This window comes from Drosophila gunungcola, unplaced genomic scaffold (assembly GCF_025200985.1).
Source record: "Drosophila gunungcola strain Sukarami unplaced genomic scaffold, Dgunungcola_SK_2 000019F, whole genome shotgun sequence".
Taxonomy (NCBI): Eukaryota; Metazoa; Arthropoda; class Insecta; order Diptera; family Drosophilidae; genus Drosophila; species Drosophila gunungcola.
In genome coordinates this window covers 197,701-216,824 of record NW_026453201.1, presented here as the reverse complement: position 1 = coordinate 216,824, position 19,124 = coordinate 197,701, and the positions used below count along the sequence as shown (strand labels likewise).

The window sequence follows — 19,124 nt, the reverse complement described above, 5'->3', positions numbered from 1 at the left end:
GAAAGGGAATACATGTTAGTCCAATTGCACGAATTATTTAATTATTTCTAAAATCAAGTCAAGAATATGAGGACAAGTTTTGAAAAGGATCTGTCTGTATCAGACAAAAAAAATAAATCTAAAAGAGAGTTGCGGGTTTGGGTAAAATTCGTATGTACGATTTTCGCCAAGAAGAAAATTGTTCGCCACTGGATTAATATTTATGGGTTAAATAGACAAGGGTCATTAGTGATATCGGCCTACCTAAATCAACACAGGACCACGTATGCCTGTCTCCACATGTGTGTCAATTCTGACCCATCATAAAAGAAAGCCCACGATCGGTCACGTTTTCACACCATCTGCATGCAGAATATTTGAGACTATTTTACCTACGATTTCGTTATTTAAATTGTATTGTTTTATTAGGATAAACCATGTAACTAAAAATTGTAATATAGAATAGACCTATGTAAACACCCTTTTTGACCCAAGATCATGTATATAAACCCCAAGTTATGCTCAATAAAATCAGTACGAAAAGATCTCTTGACGTATTCACTTCTCCGCAGCCCAATTGATATTATACTTATTGCGGCGACTATTGCCACTGGTATTGTACTTGCGGCACACAAAAAATATATTTCAGCATTCTGAATTCATTTGAATTCGTACATTTGGTGACCCCGACATATGGGGAACCCCAACTTTTGAACAGAAAAAAAAAAATAAAAGTTTCTTTAAATTTATACATCAATTTTAAACTCGCATTCTCGATCAAGTCACCAGCAATAACATTTGGTGACCACCAACTTTAAACCGCAAAAATTGTTAAGTTTAGACTCCAATTTAAACACGCATTCCCGATCATTGTTTGATCACAGCATCAACAGCAACAATCACGATAGTGATTAACTGGTCTACTAGGCGACCGACCATAAAATAGAAGTTCTCTTCGCGAACGTTTTTTTACTGCTATCAACTTGGCGATAGACAGTTTATCAGCAGATTTTCAAAGTCAACAAGGCGACCAAGTAATTTCTGCGATTTGTGTACGATTAACTTGGCAATCAAAACACACAACCAAGGACAAGTTTTGGTCAACCCGGCAAACCAAACTTTGCTAAAAAAAAAACTAAAGACTTGAAAAACTGACCAGTTTTACAATTATTTTATAAACCACGGTGTGAGTCGAGGCACATCATTAACAAAATTCCTCTTAAAGGTTAATTTTATAAAAGTAAAATGGCGTCATCAAGGATTCGCTCCTTATTGGATGAACAGCAAGCGCTGGGCGAGCGCATCCAAAGCATAAATAGAAATTTTAAAAAAGATTCTGAGAGCAGGAAGTCTAAGCCTGCCTATTACACAGAAAGATTGGCAAATCTGGAAGGCCTCTGGATTAATTTCGCTTCCAGAGATGAAATAATCAAAAATACCCTCAAAGGAGAAAATATTGATCACGGGTATTTTAATAATAATTATTTCATTGAAATAAAAAATCTTGTGAGTGAATATCAAAATATATTCTCAACAAACTTATCCGCATTGCAAATGGAAACTGAATCCATTACGTCTACGGAGGAGGATTTAGAAATTGAATCCATGTTCCGTGAACAGAGAGTACTCATTGATAGTTTGGAGCGCATCATGAGTAAGATAACTGTCGAAACGCGCCAAAATTTTCAAACAATCATTTCACAAAACTGCAATGAAACTAAAAGGATTCATGTTCAAATCCATAAAGAATTCAAAAACCCTAAGGAATTAGGATGATGATTCACGATATTTGATGGCTGAAGATGCCATCATATCATTTCAAATGTCATTTGGTGTAGAAAAAAGGCAGGAATCTGAAGCAAGTTCCTATACGACCGCAGGATTACCTCTGCCAAAGGTATCAATTCCAAAATTTGATGCAAATTATTTACAATGGCAACAATTTCATGATTTATTTAAGAAAATGATTAATGAATCTTCATTACCCACTATACAAAAAATGTGGTATTCGAAATTAAACCTTACGGGAGAGGCCGAACGCTTAATTCGGCACTTGTCTCTAACAGAAAAAAATTATGGAATAGCATGGAATATGTTACACAAGCGTTTTAGTAATAAAAGAGTGTTATGTAACACGTTACTACAAAAATTGCTAGATCAAGCACCAATATCTAGCGATGGCAAAGGCATAAAAACATTGCATGATAATTACAAGGAAACATTATCGGCATTAAATAATATAGATATAACAACGGACAGCTGGGATCCGATCTTACTTCATATATTGACAAAGAAGTTGGATCGGCAAACTGATTTACTGAATGAGCAATCACTTTTAAATAAAAGAGAATTGCAATCCGTTAAAGAATTTCTGGAATTCTTGGAGCAGCGTTTCCTCACACTAGAGGCCATTTCTTCTGAGAAACCCAAAAAACCGATTATATGTGCAGCAGGGGCAAAAACGAAATTCAGTTGTTTATTCTGTAAGAAACCAAATCATAGCATTTTTAAATGTAATGATTTCTTAAAGAAAACTCCAGCTGAACGCCTTAACTGGACTCAAAAAAATAAGTTATGCGTAAAATGTCTAAGCCCAAATCACGCATCAAAAGTATGCACAAAAAGATATTGTTTTAAGTGTAATAAAAAACACAACACACTCCTGCACTTAGAAAAAATGTCGGATACTTTGGATTCCATTACTGCGGCATCGGTGAGTGGAAGGAAAGCCGGCTATATACTCTTAGCCACTGCACGAATAATAGTCCAAGAAAATAATGGACAAATGACGGAATTCAGAGCTCTTCTTGACTCTGGATCACAGATTAATGCTATCTCTGCTATCAAGGACAATAAAAACGTATTGACGTATGATTCATACGCAGATTTATTACGCGTAACTAAATTAAGTTTTTATAAAGAAATAATAAAACCAGATAAAACAAGAAAGGAAACTAACTCCGGCAAGCCGACGTTCATATACCCTTGCAGCTATTGAAATTTTGATTAAATTTAAACCGTAATTCTAAAATATTTAACCAATACTATATGTCGAACAACTAAAAAGTAATTAAAAAACATCTAAGTTAAAATTTTTTTTCATTTTTTTTCCCGATTGTTCCTATGGGAGCTATATGATATAGTCGTCCGATTTTGATGAAATTTAAACCGTAATTCTGAAATAATTAACCAATACTATATGTCGAACCACTAAAAAAAAATTAAAAAATAGCTAAGTCATAATTTTTTTTTTTATTTTTCCGATTGTTCCTATGGGAGGTATATCCTATAGTCGTCCGATCCGGCTCGTTCCGACTTATATACTACCTGCAATAGAAAGACAACTTTTGGGAAAGTTTCATGCAGATAGCTTAAAAACTGAGAGACTAGTTTGCGTAGAAACGGACGGACAGATGGACAAACGGACGAACAGACGGACATGGCTAGATCGACTCTGCTAGTGATGCTGATCAAGAATATATATACTTTATATATATTTATACCTTCACTGCGTTGCAAACTTCTGACTGAAATAGGCACTGTGTGGAAATTTTTAGCTGGAACTCCGGATCATGACGATTTTATTAAATTTCAGAACAAAGCAATTTATTATCAATTCCAAATTATTTAAAGAAATAGAATCTCTTTCTGATGATTTTAGAAATGTTTTTATTGATCAAGATTTACCACTGCGAAAATTTAAATGACACAATCACACTAGCCAAAATTGACGTTTTTAATACCAAAATTTAAAACAATGATGACATCATGGAAATATTAAAACACGAACGAAAACTAGTCATTATCACTGACTTAATGGACATTTATGTCTTAAAATCGCAATGCATACAGAACTTTTAATAATTTATATAAAATACCCAATACAAAATATACCACGCTAGAGCGATTTCCCAAATCGATGGGAAATTAGTATTAAGCAATTAAGTCACAAAATGCGCAAATATGGTTTATGAAACGTCAAACTTTAAGAAAGAACTTTTTAAAAATTTTTGCACTTTAATTAATGAAAAAACTTGTTTTACTCGATTATTAAATGGTGAGAAACCAACTTGTAAAAAAATAAGAGAAAAAAAAAAATAAAAAATATACATCATACAAGATGGTGCCATTCTTATAAATGGTAACAATATTGTTAAAAACTCCCATTTAAACGGATCATTTTTAATAACAATTAATGGTACAACCATATTTAATAATATCACATATATCAATGTGGAAAACAAAATTCCTAACTACATAACTACGAACCATTTAAAAATTATGAAATATTCGATTTTATGTTATCAAACAACTCGGAACTTTCTTTAGATAACATATACATTTTACAACCATACTTAATAATATCACATATATCAATGTGGAAAACAAAATTCTTAACTACATAACTACGAAATATGAAATATCCGATTATATGTTATCAAATATCTCGGAAATTTCTTTAGATAATATAAACCTTTCATTAAAATTAATAAACTTAAATATCACTATTTATAGCATTTAAACATGCTATTAATGCTTAACAAAAATGTAGTGTATAAGCCCATTAGCAGAGCCGGCCAAATAAAGTCAGGTAGAAGAGCCTTCTTAAAGCTAGAGCAATTAAGGATGCTTTTAGTGCTAAACAAAAATCGATGGCTGCTGGACTATACTACATTTTTTTTGACCTTATGTTTTGTTACTTTGTGTAAGTTAACTGTGGCCAGCCGAACCAAAGTCGTTGACCACAGTTTACGTAAACAACTTCGCTCCGGCCAAATTGCTGACCATGCAATGAGCCGGATGCTCGTGCGCAGACGGCAAACACTGCATATTTGGGTGGCCGCTGCGAGCCTCTGTTAGCTTTAAGTAAATCTCTTAAGTTCCGTTCTGATTTGAATCCAATAAAGAGCACATCGCTCGTAAAACAAACTCCGGCAACCGCCGTTAAACAATTTATTATTTGAACACTGACTGAGTCTCTAGGCCGGTAGTGAACGGAGGGCAGTTACCCTTCCAGCGTAATCGTCATAACTCTTCAGTGGACGAAAGCTGAAAGTCGGCCACCCGGCCACCTATCTACAGGAGATACAAGGAATCACCATCCCCGTATCAACGTGTACCGGACGACCGTCCACCTACCACAAGAGCTACGCAGAACGACCATCCTCATACCAACGTAAATCGACCAAACCGGCGGTCAACAACGGGACTGCAGCGAGGGACTAACTGCAATAAACCTATAACTAAGTGATTACTAGATACCCACTGGATAAATAAAACAAATTTTTGGAAAAAACAAACAATTCACCAAGCATGTAAGTGGGCCCTTCGGCCAAAACTTTTATGTCTTCAAAAAAATTTATGTAACTGCAAAGTGTCAGGGAGGATAAGCATTGAATTCTGTCCCCTACAGCAACAAAGCGAAAGAATTTAAAATATATTAATAACGAATGTGAAGTGAGTTTTTTTGGAAAATCTCAGTATTCATTATTTTCTAATTTATAATTTAACAGTTATTAGGTTAGTTATCTTAAACAAACAAAATACAAAAGCTATAATTTTCAATGCGAAATTTTTTAACAACATAATAAATTTATTAGTTCAAATTATGCCCCATAATTTTTCTTTCTGTGTAACGGCGCATCGCTATTTCGCCGGCCAACCCCAATACTCAGGCCCCCAGCCCCCTCTACAGAAATGGATTCCGAGCAGCTCCGAGCTGTTATACAGGCCGTCGTTAGCAATGCCCTTGCAGAACAGACCGCCCAAAGCCAGCTGAGGGAGCAAGCCCTTAGGAATCAAATTGAGGAATTGGCCGGGCGAGTAGCGGCAGTCAGCACCACGTCAGCTCCAGCCCATACCCCTCAAATAAGAACATATAAAGCTATAGAGATTGAGGACACCGTTCAATGTAACGAGCCTCTGGACGCCGTAAAGTTCTTGCCCGAATTCGCGAGAGCACAGGAGACATACGTCTCCTGGCGACAGGCGGCCGTAGCGGCCTATCATATTTTTAGACGATACGATGGCAGATCTCGCCACTACCAGGCAGTAATAATAATCAGGAGCAAGGTTAGGGGACCCGCGACGCGGTACTGTCGTCATTCGGAACAGTACTCAATTTCGATGCGATCATAAGTCGCCTAGATTTTACATATAGCGATAAACGCCCAATGCATGTCATAGAGCAGGAGATGGGCACCCTCGGGCAGGGAAATCATTCACTGCTGCAATATTATGACGAGGTGGAGATAAAACTGACCCTCCGAAGTCCTGTTCGAAAAATTCCGGGATGATGCCCTTCGAGTATTCATTTAAATCTTAGCCGCACAGATGTCCTCTTCTCGGCGAAGCCAAAGGACATGCCAACAGCACTTGCTTTGGCTCAGGAGGTGGAGGCAAATCACGAGACGTATTCCTTCGCGGCCTCATTTGCAAGAAGCCAGGGGAAATTTTTTAGGGGAAGATCCCTGCTGCCCGTCATCAGACGAAGAGTAGCGGGGACTAACATGAGATTCCTTATCGACACGGGCGCATCGAAAAATTTAATCCGACCTCACAAAGGATTGAAAGGCGTTCGCCCAGTAGACTCCCCATTTACCATTCATTCAATTCATGGGGGTACAACTATAACGAATAAATGCTTCATCTCAATATTCAATCTTAAGGCTACCTTTTTCATACTACCAGACTTGACTAGCTTTGATGGAATAACCGGCCTCGACCTATTAAAACAGGCAGTCACTCTGCCTTGCTTCCGGCCACCTAAAGTGGGACACTGAAGTAGAGCAGATTGATTTCCAAACTTCACGAACGTGGATTGCTCAGATGCACCGCCATTGGCAAAAAACGCGTTCTTAGAAATGCTAAAGACTAGGAAAAAGGCTTTTGCAGACCCTAATGAGGCTTTACCTTACAACACATCGGTGGTAGCTACTATCAGAACGGTTAGTGAGGAGCCCATATACGCGAAGTTATACCCGCACCCCATGGGAGCAGCGGATTTCGTCATCAAAGAGATTGAGGATCTGCTTAAAAATGGGATAATTCAGAAGTCGGTAACCCTTTACAACAATTCGATATGGGTTGTGGATAAAAAAGGGACCGATGAGCTTGGAAACCGAAAAATGCGACTAGTTATTGACTTTCGCAAATTAAACGAAAGAACCGTGTCCGACAAATATCCCATGCCAAATATAAGCATGATATTAGGCAACCTAGCTAATGCTAAATATTTCTCAACGCTGGACCTCAAGTTTGGCTATCACCAAATCATACTCGCGGAACGCGACCGAGAAAAAACTTCTTTCTCAGTAAATGGGGGGAAATATGAATTCCGCAGATTACCGTTTGGCCTCAAAAATGCAGGCAGCATTTTTCAGAGGGCCATCGACGACATCCTACGGGAACAGATCGGCAAGTTCTGCTATGTTTACGTTGACGACGTACTCATTTTTTCAAAAGATGAAAACTCTCACATCAAGCACGTAGATTGGGTCCTTAAGAGCCTGTACGATGCGAAAATGAGAGTATCGGGAGAAAAATCTAGCTTTTTAAGAAAAGTGTAAGCTTCCTTGGGTTTATAGTCACATGTAACGGGGTCACAACAGACCCAGAAAAGGTAAAGGCTATAAAAGAATTTCCGGAACCCAAAAGTGTTTTTGAGGTACGATCATTTCTAGGCCTAGCCAGCTATTATCAATGTTTCATTAAGGACTTTGCAGCAATAGCGAAGCCTATATTGGACATCTTGAAGGGGGAAAACGGAACAGTTAGTAGACACTGGTCACGAAACATTCCGGTTCAGTTTTCTGAGGCGCAACAACAAGCGTTCCAGAAACTACGAAATATCTTGGCGTCCGACGACGTGATGCTAAGATACCCCGACTACAAAAAGGCGTTTGATCTAACGACAGATGCCGCGGCCTATGGCATTGGCGCAGTATTGTCCCAAGAGGGTCGTCCAATAACAATGATCTCAAGGACATTGAAAGACAGGGAGGTCAACTACGCCACAAACGAGAGGGAACTCTTAGCCATAATTTGGGCACTGGCCAAGCTGCGAAACTATTTATATGCATTAAAAGATATAAACATCTATACTGACCACCAGCCATTAACATTCGCAGTATCGGAATCCAATCCGAATGCGAAAATCAAACGATGGAAAGCTCGCATCGACAAGTCCAGCGCTAAAATGTTTTATAAGCCCGGCGAGGAGATTCTCGTCGCGGATGCCCGTTCCAGACAGCAACTTAACGTTGTGGAGGCGGAAGAAGCTTATTCGTGTGCGGCCACTATCCACAGTGAAGTCTCGCTCACACACACCATCGAAGCAACGGAGAAGCCGTTGAATTGCTTTCAGAACCAGATAACTCTGGAGGAAGCACGCTTTCCGTCTAAACGCAGCTTCGTGCTCTTTGGAAATAAGAGACGGCACAACATTGACTTCACGTGCATGGAGTCTCTGCTTGAGGAACTCGCGGACACCATAGTCCCCAAGGGCGTAAATGCCATACATTGCGATCTGCATACGCTAGCAATGATACAGGATAAATTGGTCCGGCAATTCCCAGCCACCAAATTCTGGCATTGCAAAAACCGAGTGACAGACGTTTTTGCAACTGCGGAGAGACGGGAAATCATTACTGCCGAGCACAATAGGGCACACATTTTCCTAAGATGACTAAATTAGCCAACGAAGTTGTCCAAAACAGCAAGACCTGCGCGAGGGCCAAATATGATAGGCACCCCAAAAAACAGAAAATCGGCGAGTCACCAATCCCGTCCCATGCAGGGGAGATGTTACACATTGATATCTTTTCAACGGACAAGAAATACTTCCTGACGTGCATCGACAAGTTCTCAAAGTTCGCAGTCGTGCAACCCATTCCCTCTAGAACAATTGAGGACCTGAAACCAGCACTGTTGCAGCTAATGAACTATTTTCCAAAAGCCAAAACGATATATTGCGACAATGAACCTTCATTGAATTCTCATACGATCTCAACCATGCTGATTAACCACTTTGGGGTTGGCATCGCAAATGCACCACCCTTACACAGTGTATCTAACGAACAGGTTGAACGCTTTCACAGCACCCTGCTAGAGCTCGCTAGATGCATTAAGATTGACAAAGGCATAACTGATACCATAGAGTTGATTTTAATAGCCACTGCCAAGTACAACAGATCAATTCACTCGGTCATTAACAAAAGACCAGCTGATGTTGTACAGACGAACTCGGAGGACTTACAGATTAAAATCCGAGAAAAAATAAAAAGCGCCCAGGACGCGGTAAGAAGCCGGGAGAACGCATCCCGGCAGAATAGGGTCTTCGAGGTTGGTGAAAGGGTATTGGTAAAATCCAACAGAAGGCTAGGGGAAATAAACTTACACCCTTGTGTGAGGAGAGAGCCGTAAAAGCGGACCTGGGGACCACGGTCCTCATTAAGGGGAGGGTGGTCCGCAAGGACAATCTTAAATGATACAACCAATGATGCCCTTCTTTATTCATTTTTATTACGCCTCTAAACCATTTTGCATAAATTCTTAGCTATAAGTTTCATTGCCACCGGCATCCTTCTTAGTTTAAATTTATTTCATTGGTGGTTAGCTAAAGTTCAATTCCACAGGTTCGGACTCATATTTTATCTCCTCCTATCCTTGGCGTCGGCTCACATAACTGATTATTCGCAGGCCAAGTATATTCCCCTTATTGACGGCCAAATACTAGTGTGGGAGGAGTTCGCGTTCGTCACTCATACAGCGAACCTCTCGGAATATGCGCGCGTAGTGGAGGAAACAGAAAATTTGATCAGCATATTTCCAGTGTCCCATATGAAGAAGCTTCTAAGCGTAGATACCCCCACCACCAGGACTTGTTGGAGTCGCTGGGCATTCATCATCGAGTAGCTAGGAGTTTAGATTTCTTAGGATCAGTGCTAAAGTCGTAGCACGGACACCGGACGCCGGCGATTTAGAAAAAATCAGATTTACCGAAATGAAGTTAGTTGAGTCAAGTAATAGGCAAATTCAAATAAACACAACAGAGCGACCTACACCCAATCACATACGTGGATGAAGGGATCATAATCATCAACGACAGGTCAGCCAAGGTTCGGGTCGACAATGGGATAGAAGTCTGAATACATGGCACACACCTCATCACCTTCGACGAAAAGGCCGTGATCAACGAAACCCTCTTCATCAACCACGCTAACGCCCAGAAGAGAACTCCGGGGGCAGCAAGCTCCCCCCTACTAAACATTACTGCCAACCAAGATGTTCTCAGCCTCCCGTACCTTCACCGCTTGAGTGAACGAAACTTGGAGTTTATCAAGGAGTTCAGAAATGAGATCGACAACAACCAAATGCATCTCGCAGCAACTATTGCAACAGCAATATGCTGCGCGCTCACCTGCATTGGCCTCACTTACCAGCGATAAGATAAGTAATTGCAGAATTAGGATCGGCCGAGGGCGGCCTCAACTTAGAAGGGGGAGTAGTTAACTGTTGCCAGCCGAACCAAAGTCGTTGACCACAGATTACGTAAATAACTTCGCTCCGGCCAAATTGCTGACCATGCAATGAGCCGGATGCTCGTGCGCAGACGGCAAACACTGCATATTTGCGGGGCCGCTGCGAGCCTCTTTTAGCTTTAAGTCAATCCCTTAAGTTCAGTTCTGATTTGAATCCAATAAAGAGCACATCGCTCGTAAAACAAACTCCGGCAACCGCCGTTAAACAATTTATTATTTGAACACTGACTGAGTCTCTAGGCCAGTAGTGAACGGAGGGCAGTTACCCTTCCAGCGTAATCGTCATAACTCTTCAGTGGACGAAAGCTGACCGTCGGCCAACCGGCCACCTACCTACAGGAGAAACAAGGAATCACCATCCCCGTATCAACGTGAACCGGACGACCTCCACCTACCTACAAGAGCTACGAAGAACCACCATCCTCATACCAACGTAAATCAAATAAACCTATAATAACTTATTTGTATAAGCCCATTAGCAGAGCCGGCCAAATAAAGTCAGATAAAGGGGCCTTCTTAAAGCTAGAGCAATTTAGCATGTTATTAGTGCTAAACAAAAATCTATGGCTGCTGGACTAAACTAATTTTTTTTGACCTTATGTTTTGTTACTTTAATTATTAAACGATGGACCTAATGTCTCTTTAATTTAATTTAATTTAATTTAATTTATTTTTATTATGTTACTAACATTCTTTAAGATTCCAAAGAACGGATTTCATTGTTTTGTTTTGTTTGAATTCATATTAAAATAAAATTTCAAAAAATTGAAACTGTAGTACAAAGAACTATACCAACAATAAAGCATATAAAAACAAGAAAGGAAGCAGACTTCGGCAAGCCGAAGTTCATATACCCTTGCAGCTATTGCAAAAATTTAATATTCTTGAAGACATTAAAATTATGATTTACTTGCGTGTATGTTTAAAAGCATGGAATCTATGATGATTTGCAGCTCAATTATTTGAGTTCCTATAGCAGCTATATAATCGTTTTCCGATTTTAATAAAATTAAAAGCGTAATTCTGAACTGTGAAATAATAAAATAGTCCAAAAGAATTTCTAAAAAAAATTACAAAATAAAAAAGTTAAATTAAAAATTTTTTTTTTATTGTTCTTATGGGTTTTTATGTTCTAGTCGTCCGATTTTGATGAAATTTAAACAGTAATTTTGAAATATTTAACTATTACTATATGTCGAAGAACTAAAAAAAAATTAAAAAACAAACAAAACTATAATTTTTTGTCATTTTCCCGATTGTTCCTATGGGAGCTATATGCTATAGTCGTCCGATCCGTCTCGTTCCGACTTATATACTACCTACAACAGAAAGACAACTTTTGGGAAAGTTTTATGCAGATAGCCTTAAAACTGAGGGACTAGTTTGCGTAGAAGGGGCGGAAGGACAGGCGGACGGACAGACGGACATGGCTAAATCGACTCTCCTAGTGATGTTGTTCAATATATATACTTTATAGGGTCGGAAACGTCTTCTTCACTGCGTTACAAACTTCTGACTGAAATTATAATACCCATTGCAAGGGTATAAAAATGTTTTTAGGTCGATAATATCGATAGTCATATTATCGAATGGCATTTTGTTCAATTAATTGAATTGCCAATAATGCATCTCCATTTCCGAAAAATCTCAAAATTGCCAAGTAAAAACCATTAAAAGTTCGGAATCAAAACCGAAGTATCAGCCTTTTACTCGCAACAGCGAGTTGTAGCGACTTTTTTCCGTCTTATTCTAGCAAATGTAATGTAATTTAGTAAAAAAATAATCATTTTAAATTTTCAAACAAATTTATATTTTTGCAGAATAATGAAAGTGACCAGCCACTGATTGCAAAACTGGCTAGAAGATATACTTACGTACCTGCAACGTCAACTGAGTCCGAGCGAATGTTTTCAAACGCAGGCGAAATGATTTCGGATTAAAGACGAGCTCTAAAGATCTGTTTATAAACAAAAATTAGAGGATTATCAATTACTAGATTCGTATTATCTCCTTGTTTACGGAGCTTTTGAATCTAGTATAACCGTTAGGGAAGACCTCTAATTTTTAAAATATGGGGCACTTCTATCTCTGTTTTATTTTTATGTTTTTAAATTTGAAGTCAATAATTAATTGGAAAAATAAATTGTTCTTTCTTAACATTTAAATAATTTTAAAACTGTATTTAATTTAAGAAAAGTTTTCAAAGAATTTCCTTAACTTGGAAGTCATTTAACATATTAGTATGAAGCGATGCTGTTGCTCATGCATCGATATATTGCGAAAAAAACTTCGAAAATATCGAAGGTGCCACTAACGATGGTGCGATATATATACCATTTTTAAAAAACTGTTGCACCATCGTTAGTTATATATATAAGTTAACACCGACTAGCGCCCCCTTCCCTTCACCCCCTCTCGACCAACCAAAACCGTTGCCGTCGGCTACGGTACCTCCGCGTCTGACAACGGCATGCTGACGCCGGAGGACCGGAGTTGGTTAAGAGGCCAACCCACTAGTATTTAAGAGCCCACTTCTGTAACCACAGTAGTACTTTGCGGACCTAATATTAGATTATAAAAATATATATATATTAATTTACATTTATGTCTTGTTAAAGTCTTGGTTTAACTTTGCATATTCCATTGCATATTTAATTATTTTCCATGTCTGAGATGTGGAAGATGCGTTGTTGAATTTATGGGAATATAAATTTGTCTTGGCTGTATCAGTAAGTTAGGCCACTTTTTGTCACAGTGACTTGAACACCTCGTAAGCTTGAGGTGTCCTGTACCGTATCCACTTGTTGTACGCCCCGTCACGCTGTAATATTGCGTCTTTGATGTTTCTTTGAAACCATGGTTTTCCAGAAGAACGAATAACTTTGCTACGGGCAGGTACGAGACAGTTATATAAATAACAAATGTTGTGTTGTAATAGGTTAACTTGTTCCTCTACTTCGGAAAGGGAATAAATGTTAGTCCAATTGCACGAATTATTTAATTATTTCTAAAATCAAGTCAAGAATATGAGGACAAGAACGAATAACTTTGCTACGGGCAGGTACGAGACAGTTATATAAATAACAAATGTTGTGTTGTAATAGGTTAACTTGTTCCTCTACTTCGGAAAGGGAATAAATGTTAGTCCAATTGCACGAATTATTTAATTATTTCTAAAATCAAGTCAAGAATATGAGGACAAGTTTTGAAAAGGATCTGTCTGTATCAGACACAAAAAATAAAACTAAAAGAGAGTTGCGGGCTTGGGTAAAATTCGTATGTACGATTTTCGCCAAGAAGAAAATTGTTCACCGCTGGATTAATATTTATGGGTTAAATAGACAAGGGTCATTAGTGATATCGGCCTACCTAAATCAACACAGGACCACGTATGCCTGTGTCCACATGTGTGTCAATTCTGACCCATCATAAAAGAAAACCCCACGATCGGTCACGTTTTCACACCATCTGCATGCAGAATATTTGAGACTATTTTACCTACGATATCGTTATCTAAATTGTATTGTTTTATTAGGATACCCCATGTAACTGATAATTGTATATATACGACCGCAGGACTACCTCTGCCAAAGGTATCAATTCCAAAATTTGATGGAAATTATTTACAATGGCCTCAATTTCATGATTTATTTAAGAAAATTATTCATGAATCTTTATTACCCACTATACAAAAAATGTGGTATTTGAAAACAAACCTTACGTTACTACAAAAATTGCTAGATCAAGCACCAATATCTAGCGATGGCAAAGGCATTAAAACATTGCATGATAATGTCAAGGAAACATTATCGGCATTAAATGATAAAGATATAACAACGGACAGCTGGGATCCGATCTTACTTCATACATTGACAAAGAAGTTTGATCGGCAAACTCATTTACTGAATGAACAATCACTTTTAGATACAAGAGAATTGCAATCCGTTAAAGAATTTCTCGGCCATTTCTTCTGAGAAACCCAAAAAACCGATTACATGTGCAGCAGGGGCAGAGGCGAAATTCAGTTGTTTATTCTGTAAGAAACCAAATCATAGCATTTTTAAATGTAATGATTTCTTAAGAAATCTCCAGCCTTAACTGGACTCAAAAAAATAAGTTATGCGTAAAATGTCTAAGTCCAATTCACGCATCAAAAGTATGCACAAAAAGAGATTGTTTTAAGTGTAATAAAAAACACAACACACTCCTACACTTAGAAAAAATGTCGGATACTTTGGATTCCATTACTGCGGCATCGGTGAGTGGAAGGAAAGCCGGCTATATACTCTTAGCCACTGCACGAATAAAAGTCCAAGAAAATAATGGACAAATGGAGGAATTCAGAGCTCTTCTTGACTCTGGATCACAGATTAATGCTATCTCTGCTATCAAGGACAATAAAGACGTATTGACGTATGATTTATTCCGCGTAACTAACTTAATTTTTTATAAGGAAATATTAAAATCAGATAAAACAAGAAAGGAAACAAACTTCGGCAAGCCGAAGTTCATATACCCTTGCAGCTATTTAAAAAATAAATATTATTTAAAACATTAAAATTATGATTTACTCGCGTATATGTTTAAAAACATTGAAGCTATGATGATTTGCAGCTCAATTATTACATAGTTATTTTATATATTTTTATTATTTATATGATAGCTATATGATATAGCCGTTCGATTTTGATTAAATTTAAACCGTAATTCTAAAATATTTAACCAATACTATATGTCGAACAACTAAAAAAAAATTAAAACACAGCTAAGTTATAATTTTTTTTCTCATTTTTTTCCGATTGTTCCTATGGGAGCTATATGATATAGTCGTCCGATTTTGATAAAATTTAAACCGTAATTCTGAAATAATTAACCATTACTATATGTCGAAGAACCAAAAAAAAAAATTGCAATCCGTTAAAGAATTTCTGGAATTCTTAGAGCAGCGTTTCCTCACACTAGAGGCCATTTCTTCTGAGAAACCCAAAAAAGCGATTACATGTGCAGCAGGGGCAGAGACGAAATTCAGTTGTTTATTCTGTAAGAAACCAAATCATAGCATTTTTAAATGTAAAGATTTCTTAAAGAAAACTCCAGCTGAACGCCTTAACTGGACTCAAAAAAATAAGTTATGCGTTAAATGTCTAAGTCCAAATCACGCATCAAAAGTATGCACAAAAAGAGATTGTTTTAAGTGTAATAAAAAACACAAAACACTCCTGCACTTAGAAAAAATGTCGGATACTTTGGATTCCATTACTGCGGCGTCGGTGAGTGGAAAGAAAGCCGGCTAAATAATGGACAAATGGCGGAATTCAGAGCTCTTCTTGACTCTGGATCACAAATTAATGCTATCTCTGAAAGAGCGATTCAGCAATTATCGTTAAAGACCACCAGCTCAAGGCTAAAAATAAATGACATAGGTGGAAAGGCTCACACATCAAATTGTAGAGTCAATGTTGAAATAAAGTCTACGAATGGGGACTTTACCTTAAGACTAGAAGCGATGGTAATGCCACACATAGTCAGCGATCAACCAACATTTCCAATATCAACGGAAAATTTGAAAATTCCAAATAGTATAACGTTGGCTGATCCTCAATTTGAAAAAAACAGGAAAAATTGATATTCTTCTTGGCGCTGAGCATTATTTTAATATAATGCCGAGATTACACAATACCAAACATGGTTGGATTATAGCTGGAAGGATTTCGGATCAACGATCAACATCATCAGTATGTGCGGTTCTCACAGAAGAAGAGAAAGTGGATGAGCAGCTAATTAAGTTTTGGGAACTTGACAACTTTCAACCATTTAAAAAATATTATTCGCCTGTTGAAAAACAATGTGTATTGGATAAACCCAAATGACCAGCAATATCAGATGATCGTATGGAGAAACGACCCTTCAGAGAAATTGAGATTTTATCGACTGAAGACGGTCACGTATGGCACTAAATCAGCACCTTATTTAGCCACAAGATGTTTAGAATACTTGGCAACAAAGCAGTTGAAGCAGTATCCCCTGGGATCGTCTGCTCTTAAAAATGATTTTTATGTGGAAGACTGCAATACTGGAGCCGATACAATCCAGGAAGCTTTACTCATCCGAACTGAGCTTGACAAAATATTAGTCTGTTCGGGATTTAAATTGAGAAAATAGTGCGCAAACAGCAACCAACTTCTACAGGGGTTAAATAAAGATGACATAATCCCTAATGTGCAATTGGAAGATACTACATATGAAGATTGCAGCATCAAAACTCTTGGAATCCTCTGGAATCCCAAGATAGACAAACTTTGTGGCAAAACACAAATTGCTACAACAACCAAAATATCAAGAAGAGACGTTGTCTCAGAAATATTCAAAATATTTGATCCTCTTGGATTATTCTCTCCAGTCGTCGTTAAAGCAAAGATATTTATGCAGAGTCTTACAAAGGAGAAATTTGATTACAACGAGGAATTGCCTGATCATCTACGAAGGCAATGGATCCAATTCCGTGACAGTTTAGAGGCGTTAAATGACATTAAAATTTCACGTCATGTCTTTGAAGGAAAAAAATAGAGTTCAAAGGAGATCCACACCTTTTTTGATGCTTCAGAAAATGCATATGCAGCAGCTTTTTATATTCGAGCAGTTCACAAAGACAAAAGGGTGACTGTACAATTGCTGTGCGCAAAATCGCGTTTGGCTCCAATAAATACAATTACGCTTCCCTGACCGGAACTGAAAGCAGCAGCGCTAGGTGCACAACTAACATACAATGTAAAGCAACAGTTATCAATGCAAGCAATTCCTACAAACTACTGGGCAGATTCGGATATAGTGCTATCATGGATAAATAGCCGCACTAAAATAAAGGATACATTTGTGGCTTCTAGGATTACAACAATTCAAGAAACGTCGCTTCAAAAGGAATGACGCCATATTCCATCAGAGCAGAATGCCGCGGGTGTAGCTTCAAGAAAAATATGTGGTTCCAAATTTGCCAGTCACAGCCTTTGGTTTTTTGGCCCACTATTTTTATATGGGCCATCTACAAAGTGGCCATCACCATTCATTGCTGCAAAATCAGAGCGTATTATTAAGGCGCCAAATTCATCAATAGTAACAGTGAAAGATGATGTGTTATTTTATCACATAAACCATAGGAACTCCATTTCTAAACTGCTTAGGATAGTAACATATGTTATGCGTGTGAAAAAAAGACCACAGTTCAAAGGTGCAACAATCCAGTTAAAAGAGATGGAACGAGCCAGAAAAGTAATACTACGCATTAGCCAGGAAAGGCATTTCGGTACGGAATATAGGAGCTCGAAGAACTGTCGTGAAGTCGAAAAAGGCAGCAGTTTAAGCCCGCTCACACCATTTTTAGACCAAGATAATCTCATCAGAGTTGGAGGTTGATTGGAAGCAGCTGAATTGTCATTTGATGCCAAGCGACCAAATCGTCGAATTAATTTTTGAAAAAATGCATAAGGACAATATGCATTGTGGTGTCCAGGCTCTGGTGGCTATTTCACGCCAGAGATATTGGGCTATAAGAGCAAAAACAATCGCCCGAAGTGTTGTTCTCAACTGCGTAAAGTGTATGAGAGCCAAGCCAAAACTATTGGAGCAAATAATGGGAAATTTACCACCATTAAGAGTAACGTAAGCACGACCATTTTTAGACTCTGGCTTTGATTATTGTGGACCATTTAAGATTCATTATAAAAATACACACTTCATATATTGCAATATTTTGCTGCTTTGCGACTAAAGCAGTCCATCTGGAATTAGTAAGTGATCTTACTAAAGAGGCATTTTTGGCAGGGCTTCGTCGTTTTATAAGTCGACGAGGAAAATGTCAAACTTTGCATTGCGATAATGCGACTATTTTTGTTGGAGCAAGAAATAAGCTTCAAGAGCTGGAAGATGCAATATTTTCCGAAAAATCAAAACAATGCATTGTGAAAAGCTGTCTTGATAAAGGAGTCAATTTAAAGTTTATTTGACCAAGAGCACCGCATTTTGGAGGATTGTGGGAAGCTGCTGTAAAATCAGCTAAGCATTTGCTGCTAAAAAAAATGTCATCACAGCTAATCTAACTTATGAGGGGTTGGAAACTGTTATAGTCGAGATTGAAGCAATTTTAAACTCTCGACCTTTGGTTCCCATGTCAACTGATCCAAATGATTTGACAGCAATTACTCCAGGTCATTTTCTTATTGGTGAACCACTCACCGTTCAGGCTGACAGCGAACCTACTCAGCAACCACAGACATTGGGACAACGATGGCAAGCTGTATCAAAACTTAAGCACGGCTCTTGAAAGCAATGGTCAACTGATTATCTACATCAAAGTGGAGACGATCATCAACAAACATTAAGGAAGGAGAGCTGGTGTTAATAAAAGAAGATAACACACCAGTACTGCAATGGCCAATGGGAAGAATTGTCAAGGTATTCCACGGAAAAGACAATTTCGTCAGAGCAGTGGAAGTCAAAACAGCAAAAGGATTCTTCAAGAGGGACATTCAGCACATATCTCCATTATTCGCAGAGGAAGAACCGGTATGTACGCATCCACTGTTAGAGAACCATGAGGACAGAATTATT

General features: G+C 38.1%; 1 protein-coding gene across 1 annotated transcript; it reads left to right on the top strand.

Annotated features, from left to right (window-relative positions):
• Positions 1–203: 203 nt before the first annotated feature.
• Positions 204–5,205, top strand: LOC128263817 (uncharacterized). The gene is made up of 3 exons (XM_052999073.1): positions 204–592; positions 864–2,847; positions 5,019–5,205. Exons 2-3 carry the CDS (start codon positions 1,772–1,774, stop codon positions 5,203–5,205), a joined length of 1,263 nt encoding a protein of 420 aa, XP_052855033.1. The 5' UTR covers positions 204–592; positions 864–1,771.
• The last annotated feature ends 13,919 nt before the right edge of the window (positions 5,206–19,124 follow it).

Bases quoted from the DNA above. Each gene is read 5' to 3' on its own strand.
- LOC128263817 (XM_052999073.1), top strand. From the start codon at position 1,772: ATGGCTGAAGATGCCATCATATCATTTCAAATGTCATTTGGTGTAGAA. The intron at 2,848-5,018 runs GTATGATTCATA...ATAACTCTTCAG, and splicing joins GACAATAAAAACGTATTGAC to TGGACGAAAGCTGAAAGTCG.